General features: G+C 32.1%; 1 protein-coding gene across 1 annotated transcript; it reads right to left on the bottom strand.

Annotated features, from left to right (window-relative positions):
• Positions 1 to 5,336: 5,336 nt before the first annotated feature.
• Positions 5,337 to 10,139, bottom strand: LOC125024828 (putative inhibitor of apoptosis). Its single transcript, XM_047612593.1, has 11 exons — positions 9,891 to 10,139; positions 9,605 to 9,704; positions 9,383 to 9,415; positions 9,118 to 9,260; positions 8,751 to 8,998; positions 8,288 to 8,390; positions 7,032 to 7,124; positions 6,668 to 6,809; positions 6,130 to 6,313; positions 5,687 to 5,799; positions 5,337 to 5,515 (listed from the first exon to the last, which is right to left on the bottom strand). Exons 1-11 carry the CDS (start codon positions 10,137 to 10,139, stop codon positions 5,337 to 5,339), a joined length of 1,587 nt encoding a protein of 528 aa, XP_047468549.1.

Genomic DNA, 10,139 nt, shown 5'->3' with positions numbered 1-10,139 from the left:
ACACCGGCTGTGAGTTTTTATACTAGCGCTTGGGGGGTAAAGTAAATATACATCCGTTAAAAGAAGAATGTTCGTCACATCTTCATCCAATTTATACTTTGTTGTGAAAGCTACATTTCTGCTCTGATAAAATTTGAGGATTTTATCAGTTATTTGATTATATATATATATATATATCTCAATATATATATATATATATATATATATATATATGAATAGTATTTGATTCTTATAAGTTTATACTTATTGCAAGCACCATTCCTAGTCAAGAGAGGGGATAATATAAAACCCAATGTCTACAACTCGATGTGCAACGACTCGATGTACATGCGTAGAGGTTGCTGTAGTTGGGGCCTTATTTATAGAGATTGTTATAATTGGTGCCTTGCTTGTTTATGAAATGATATTGATTGCAAACATGGCAACATTATCAAGCACCGATCCTAGTCAAGAGGATACTGCGGATTCCGATGTCTACGACTCGATCGACGGATTCATGACTAGTGATAAGGAGAAAAATGAACTCTACGACCCGATGTATATGCAAAACGTACTTGGGTCTCATAAAACTACATTGATTACAAACATGGCAACATTATCAAGCACCGATCCTAGTCAAGAGGATACTGCGGATCCCGATGTCTACGACTCGATCGACGGATTCATGACTAATGATAAGGAGAAAAATGAGCGCTACGACTCGATGTATATGCAAAACGTACTCGGGTCTCATAAAACTACATTGATTACAAACATGGCAACATTATCAAGCACCGATCCTAGTCAAGAGGATACTGCGGATTCCGATGTCTACGACTCGATCGACGGATTCATGACTAATGATAAGAAGAAAAATGAACTCTACGACCTGATGTATATGCAAAACGTACTTGGGTCTCATAAAAAAATACATTGATTACAAACATGGTAACATTATCAAGCACCGATCCTAGTCAAGAGGATACTGCGGATTCCGACGTCTATGACTCGATCGACGGATTTATGATTTAATTGCTCATAGAAATATATATATATATATATATATATATATATATATATATATAATAAAATACTGTTGAACAAGCCAATTAGAATAAGAATAAGGTGTATAGGTTAGGTTAGAATAAAATAGATTGAGTTGTATTCACTTTTGATTTAACCTTCAGATCGTTTTTTATATATTATATTTGTTATACGATTATCTTTATTCTTGTCTTGTTTATTCTTGTCTTGTATTTTTGTCTTAAGTTGATTTACAAATATATCAGAGTTAATTATTTGTTGTTTTTATAACTAACTTCAAGCCGGAAAAAAATATGAAACTTTTTTAGATGGGTTACAAATGCGCAATATATAAATATGTGTTATAAATTAAATTTATAAATTATATATAGATAGAAATGTTGACAATTTCATAGACTCTCCAGTGTTAGTTTTAAAAATAAATATATATATATATATCCTGTCCTTGATAAACCACAAGCACCGGATGTGACATCCGCAAGACTGGATGATGAATCATCGATGAAAATATTAACGTCTACAACGTCATTGGTGATCTCATTAGCTGCACCACAGATGAGTGGCTCAAAGCTGCACCACGGATAAGTGACCCAAGGGAATACAAAATACAGTGAAGAATGCCAAACATATATGTTGACATTGATAATCCCATAGAGGGATTAGCAAAAGGGACAGAGCCGGTAGGTTATACGGGTAGATATCCGAAGAAGAAGAAGGGGACGCCAATTCACCAATATGATTCTCTCCAGAAGAATTTGGAGATTACGTTTACGGCCATACGTGCAATCAGTAATTCAAAAACTGATGATGAGATGAAAATGAAACTTGAGAAATTAAAAAACTATATATCTAAAATCCCTCAACATTTGTTAAATGATTATGTTGATCTATTACAATCTTCTTGGCACGCGCGTTTTATTCCGGATAACGCAAAATCCATTGTCCTAGAACTGCTACTGTTGCCTGGCGTGACCAAATTTCAAACTGCTGAATGGATGAAAAAGTGTAGTAATTTATATGAGAAAATATCTCATTGTTCAACTCTGAGAACCCTGAACATGTGTGAGATACCTGTACATCATACGGATATGCAACGCTTCACCGATATGATTGCGAAACTTCACCATTTGCAGTCGCTGACCCTCATCCCCAATTATATGAAGGATCACTCTTATCACTGGGCTATCAGTCCCATAGCTCATCATTGCCGGACTTTAAGAGAATTACGAATTTTTTACAATGGAAAGGCACTCAAGGGCAATACGAGTGGGATTGAACAGTTGTCACATTGTAAAGCCCTCGAATACCTCTGGTTGTTTGATAGTAGCAACACTGACGAAACGGAAAAGGTGTATATTCTACTGAAGACTCTCTCAAAACTGAAGTTTCTCTTCCATGAGTCCATAATACCTGCCATCATCAAACTGAGAAAAGAGGATGAAGGGAAAGTCAAGAAAAAACTTGCGCTCACATACCTAGACACTTGGATGGAAAAGTATTACCTGGATACATCGCACGAAATCCGAAATAAAGATATGGGTCTGGTCGCGACCAAGAGACGCTTGACCAGTAATAATTTGTTGGATTTGATCGATACATGTCCAAATGTTAAAAATCTCAGTCTGGGAGGAGGACCACTATTCCTTGATCAGGCCTTACAAAATATACCGAATATATGCACATTGAAAATATTCGAGTTTCAACTTAGCGATCACAGTCTAAATAACGTTCTCTTGAAGGATGGTCCTCTTAGAGACTTGACTGTCCTCGAGTTTACAGAAGTCCATGACCTAAACTACAACTTTTTCTCCGCCTTAGCGGATGCGTGTCCCGTTCTCGAGGTACTCAAAATCTCGCGTTCATGCATCTCGAGGGAAGGACAATTGAAAAGACCAAATGGTAGCCGAATTACTTTCCCATTTCTAAAGAAGCTAAAACTGACACGACCAATCGGCAAAAGAACCGATGGTGCGATATCGCCATTTAGCGGCGATTGGCATATTGGCAAGGCTTTTATTTCATACCTTCTAGATGGTGCAACCAATATCAGCAAAATACATATACAGTTTGACAAGAGGCAATTAGACTCGAGGGACATGCCATCACATGAATATCTGCTTAAAATCTTGCAACCACTCAAGCATCTTAATTCCATTAAATTGGTGGATTTTCCTGGCGGCCCATATTTCACTTACGATAAATTGAGACCATTATTGATGGATAAAAATAATTTAGTTGAAAAGATCCAAGTGAACAACTACGACCGACTATAGTAAAGAGATGCAAATTGACTACTATAACTAGTGGACATATAACAGTGTATCACTTCTTGATACAAGAAATATAAATTGTATACAAATATTATATAATAATTAGAAAAGTATTTAATAAATTAGAGAGATATACAGGATCATATAATTCTCTATTACTTTGGCCTTTGACTCGAGTGGTCCTTGTAAAGTCAATTTATATAAAATATTTTCTTCCAAATTGGTGGTAGTGTAGATATGGGTATATATAGAGATATACTTTTAATAATATTGTAAAATAAAATAAAAATAATACCATTAGAATTGTTATCATTAGAATTGTTATATATAATTATTTTACCTTTATCCTCTCTCTCTCTCTCTCTCTCTCTCTCTCTCTCTATATATATATATATATATATATATATATATATATATATATATATAAATATACCATATTATGATAAGGAGATATCTGAAGAGAATATATTAACCAGATGAAGGGAGATTATATATAAACACTTTTCATTAAACCTAATATATATTCATTAAACCTATTATATATAAATATATATTGATATTAATATCTTTACTTTTGTAAACATTTTATGTCTTGATAAACAGGATGTGATATTTTAATACTAGTGCTGGAGGGGGGTTAAAGTTAATATATGTCTAATAAAATTAGAACATTAGTTCTTATATCTTTACAGTCTATAAACATGGCAACAGTATCAAACCCTATTCCTATTCAAATAGATAATACAGAACCCGATGTCAACGACTCGATGCACATGCAACAAGTATCTGATTCTCATGCCTCTGTATCGACTACAAACGGGGCAACAGTATCAAACCCTATTCCTATTCAAATAGATAATACAGAACCCGATGTCAACGACTCGATGCACATGCAACAAGTATCTGATTCTCATGCCTCTGTATCGACTACAAACGGGGCAACAGTATCAAACCCTATTCCTATTCAAATAGATAATACAGAACCCGATGTCAACGACTCGATGCACATGCAACAAGTATCTGATTCTCATGCCTCTGTATCGACTACAAACGGGGCAACAGTATCAAACCCTATTCCTATTCAAATAGATAATACAGAACCCGATGTCAACGACTCGATGCACATGCAACAAGTATCTGATTCTCATGCCTCTGTATCGACTACAAACGGGGCAACAGTATCAAACCCTATTCCTATTCAAATAGATAATACAGAACCCGATGTCAACGACTCGATGCACATGCAACAAGTATCTGATTCTCATGCCTCTGTATCGACTATAAACGGGGCAATAGTATCACCCTCATTCCTTAATCAGAGGAGTAATGAGGATTCCTTAGTCAACGGTTCGCTAAGATTACAACCAGCACCTGACCGTGCGTCAATTATCAAAACTCAGCAATCTCAAAAGATCCCCCAAAAGCGCAAACATTTTAAAGAACAAGATCTTCAAAATGAAAGAACAATGTCATCACCCCAAGAGTCATTTAAAGAGGAAACTCTGAATCAAACTATTGTTGAGGATATAAATGAGTTAAAACAAATGAATAAAAATCAGAATATTCAAATAGAAAAGTTGAAAATACGAGTTGGTCACATGGATGAACGAGTGAAAAAATATAATAATTATCTGACAAAAGCAATTCGACTATGTCAAGAGAACATTGAACTATGTCAAAATATGGTGCAATTACTATAATGACAAACTGTCGAGATGTATCGGTATTACTAAAATGACTATATGTTGATATATAAGAAATATACCAAATTAGAAAATAATATATTTTACCCCCTATATATGTGATTGTTTGTATGTTTCAATATTAAATTATTGTAAAAGTAACTTTTCATTAAAACCTTATTATTATATATTCGTATTGATATTTTAATATCCCTATATTTTGGCCCAGGTTCATAATACAAATATGATTTAAGTAAATATTTATTTCATTTTCACAATATGGATATCTTTTATTTAGAAAACCATTAAATAATATATGGTTTAGTTTCATAAATAAACAATAGGTTGATATATAGTAACATTAAAGTAAAATTGGTTTAACAACTTTTTCAATTGTCCCTCTACAGATAGGGCACTTTGACTGGGTTAATAAGCATTTAGCACAGCAGACCATGTGATCGCAGGGGAGAATCACCACGTCCACTTCATCAGTCATGCACACTTTACATAGTCGCTTCTCATCTGTATGATCATGTTTATCTGAAAGAAATAAAAGGAACAATATTAATATTGATCATCAAGGCATATTTGACTTTGATATAACCAGAGTCGTTAGTATATTAAAAGATTAATATTGATATATAATGAATATTATATATATATATATATATATATATATATATAATATTCAACTGATGAATAATACATTACCTTCTTGTTCTATCCGTGACAAGTTTTTCATCTCGATATTTTCATCTCGTTGAGGATACTCGGATTGTATTTCAGGTCTTCTTACAATGTTATAATTTTGATGAGTAAGAATCCTATCAATATTTAATATATACATTTGACTTTGAAATATTAAATCATTTTCATTCATATAGGACGCAAAAGGTATAATTGTAATTCCATTACCTACTAGTTCATCTAAGACATTTTCCCCTAAATCATTTAATGTGTCTGTATTTGCATTAGCATTTGATATATTTTCAGTCGTTCTCTTATTCTGTTTTATCAAATAGTCCCATATTAAAGTTAAGGATGCGGATGCGCTTTGTTGTTCATTTAGAAACGGAATTATTCGAGAAGCAATCTCATAAGTGTTGAGCTCGCTTAGTATCTTACGATACTCACTCTCCAAATGATAGTTGTACCTATGATCGGGATAGGGAAGCTTAAAGAAAATTTCGTGACCATATTCAGGAATATTAGGATCTATATTAGAGATAAATGTTGACTGTTTAAATAAATAAATAGGATCTTCAGTATTGTCGATAGGATAAGAAGATTCATATTTCTTTTTTGTAATCATCTGTGTAAATCTCATGACAGCATATACTGTTTGATAATTTACAAGACATTCTGGTTTCAAATTAGCAATATCATCGTTGTCATTTCTATCTATATTTTTATACGATTCGATTTTTGTCCGTACGGCTGAAACACATTCGACTTCACTGGAAAACGGTATGCCGGTTTGTAAAATTTGATCACGGAGCGCATCTCTGACGGCAATGACAGGGAACCCTTGTATTATTAGGTTTCTAGTATAATCCAAACCCAAAAGATTATTCCAATCCTGTTTCGTTATCTCCAATCGATCATGTTGATCTTGACTAATATTTAAGGTACCTTTTAATGGTATATAAGACTCTTCTACTCTGACTTTATTGATAAGTTTTACATAAATACAATCAGGATTCCATTTAGCATGTAGCTCCCAAGGATCATCGTCCCATTCCCAGTTGCGAAGACCAACGCCACAATGGAAGCATTGAACATGATCACTAATTCCAATATGATAGAATCCAGCTTCTACTAGTAATTCTGGGCTCTGATAATTGCGAAGAGGCCAATTTGAAAAACTTTGCAATCGTTTATTTCTTGTTATATAGTCATCGTATAATGGACCAACATATCTATAAGAATCCATGGCTTGATTTCTCATCTTTGGTACCTCGGTCTCCGATCCATTTTCTTGGTTATTCTTCTTAATTTTGTTTATAATATCAATTTTGTTTATAATATCACTCATATATATGGGTATATTGCCAACTGGTTTACCCTGTGCAAACCTACAATCGGGATTTTTCTTCAAGTGTATATCCCTTATAGTCACAGATGTATCATCAGAAAATTGTATATGTTCCTGACAATGAAAACAAATACAACAATTTGTGTTTCTTGAATAGAAGAACCCAGCAGCGGATAAATCTTTGGATTGTATTCTTTTATTTGGCCAATCAATGAAAGATTCTAATCTTTTTATTTCATATCTTAAATCGGTCGGCAATCCAGTAATTGAATCGAAATTATTTTCAAATGTCTTTGATCTTGGAAGAGGAGGCATATTTTGTGCAAGTAAACAATCTGGATTTTTTATTTTATGTATTTTTACAATATCATCTGATATATTGATAGTATTTAGATCAATACATATATGGCATTCAATACAAGTTATATATGAGTTACATTTTATAAAGCCAGCCTTTGCAAGTATTTTTGGATGAATGGCATATGAGCAATTGTATTCAAAAGTCTTTCTTCGATTGAATTCACTCTTCATATCAATATTATCCATATTGTGAATAGACATTTTCTTAATACAATATACATTATCTTAATATACAATATATATAACCCAACTGCTCATATGAATGGATATTCTATATCATATGATATATAAATAACTATTTCTACAAAAGTAAACTTATATTCCCATATACATAATCATATATGTATTTGTACAAAAATATATTTCTACAAAAAAATAAACTTATACTCCCATATACATAATCATATATGTATTTGTACAAAAATACATTTATTTACCTATAACATTTAAAGAATATTTCTATATTCATATATATATATATATATATATATATATAGTTTTTACAATTTATATTTTGAATATATAGTGGTCATAGAAGGTATATAGGTATTTTTAATCTTCTTGTTACAAATAAGACATGTTGACTGTATTAATATACACTTTTTGCAGCATGTTATATGATTACAAGGAGAGGTAAATAATTCTATATTATTATTCAAACAAACCTTGCACAAGGATTCTTTAACAGTTTCAGCATCATCATCATCATCAGGTGAATCTGAAAAATAATTCAAATTTATATATATATATATATATATATTGCATAGATATATCATAATATATATAATTTTTTTAATCAAATAAATTACAAAAACAATAATCTTACCTCTCTTCTTCCGAGTTGTTATTTTTTTTGATCCTTCACTCTTATCTTGTTGACAATATGTTGGGTTATGGTTCTCAGATATATGTAGTACAGCCTTATCATCTTGAGCTTCATTATCTTCATTTATATCATGCTTAATGTTGGGTAATAGATAATTTTTATCTTTTGCATAGTCAATGATACGATCCCATAATCTAAACAAAGGGATATGGTTTATATCTTTATTTTTGAACCATATGTTTAGTATAGAAATTATGCATGGGCAATTTAATACATTCATTAAGCTGTGATATTCTTTTTTAAATATAAAGTCATTAGAGTCTGAAATATATGGCACATTATAGGAATATTGATATTGATACCTCAAAGTTAAAGGATCACGGGGTAATTGTTTGACTATTTGAATTGAATCATTCCTGTTGACCAAAGAAATATTTCTGATATCCACTTTCCTATTCGAAACAAGTGATTCAATATCTATTAAAAACAACATTATAGAATATAATGCATGATAATTTTCAATAATATCCATGTTACATTTCTTGTTGACAGACCCCGTATCCATTTTACCATATGATGTAATTTTCAGTCTTATTGCCATAATACATTCTTGTATAGTACAAAATGGTTTTCTATATTTCATAATTTGATCCTTGAGACAATCTTTAATAGCACAAGTGGGGTATTCTGATATCTGCAATTTTTTCGTGATATCCAAACCCATAAGAATATCCCAATCATTTTCCGTTACAGGACTATGTGGAGCAGGTTTCTTGTACATCAACCGTTTTTCCCTCTTTGCCTTAAAAAGAGAAAGTATTATATAAATAAAAAGAAAATATCACATCGAAAGAATCCGTTATAAAACAATATATATTGAGTTTCTATATATATATATATATATATATGTATATATCTTACCTGTTCGATAGCAGCATAACCCAATTTTCGAATATAGGGACAATCGGGATTATACATAGCATGTAGTATCCATGGGTTATCATTCCTTTCCCAATTACATATACCGAGATTGCAGTGGAAGCAATAAACATGATCACGGTATCCTGGAATAGAGATATATGAAATATTAAGGTATCCTGAAAAGATATATAATATTATATCTATTGCTTCATATATTCAGAATGGATATATATATATATATATATATATATATATATATAGTTACCTTTATAGAAGAAGCCAGCTTCTGCTATACTTGCTATTGGTATAATTGGCATTCGTATAATGGGATCTAGCAGAGGCCATTTATCAAGAGTTTGTTCACGACACTTCGGTGTTATATATTCTTTGTGAAATGGTTCAGAACTGTTGTTTATCGAGGAGGTAGCTACTTCATCATAAATCTTGCCACTATCATGACTATTTAAAATTTTATCTAAAATCTTACCTATAGAAATAGGAACATTGCCAACAGCTTCACCTTGTGCAAATTTACAGTTAGGGTTGGATTGGCCATGCATAGTCATTATAGGATACTGTGATCCAAGCTGTTGTGTAGGTGAAATGGTCACACATATTCCACAATAATAACAAATACAATCATTGCCTTTTCTTCTATAAAAAAAGCCAGCTGCGGCTAAATCCTTGGGTTCCGTCAATGTATCTGGCCAATCTATAAAAGTCTCCAATCTTTTCACTTCATATCTTAGATCAGTATTAAATTGTTCAATTACTTTTGATCTTGGAAGTGGAGGTAAATTTCGAGCAAATATACATTCCGGATTCTTCGTTGTATGATATTCCACAATATCATTCACTTTGTTGATCTCGCTAATATCTATTTTCAAGTTACACTTGAAGCAGATCACCGATTGATCATATTTGTAAAAGCCAGCTCTGGCAAAGACTCTTGGATGATGTGTTGCATGAATAATATCTTGAATAGATCTAAATGTATCGTGTCTATCTTGTTCCTTTTCCAT

This window comes from Penaeus chinensis, unplaced genomic scaffold (assembly GCF_019202785.1).
Source record: "Penaeus chinensis breed Huanghai No. 1 unplaced genomic scaffold, ASM1920278v2 CTG_6288, whole genome shotgun sequence".
NCBI lineage: Eukaryota > Metazoa > Arthropoda > Malacostraca > Decapoda > Penaeidae > Penaeus > Penaeus chinensis.
This window is presented reverse-complemented; position numbering and strand designations above follow the sequence as displayed.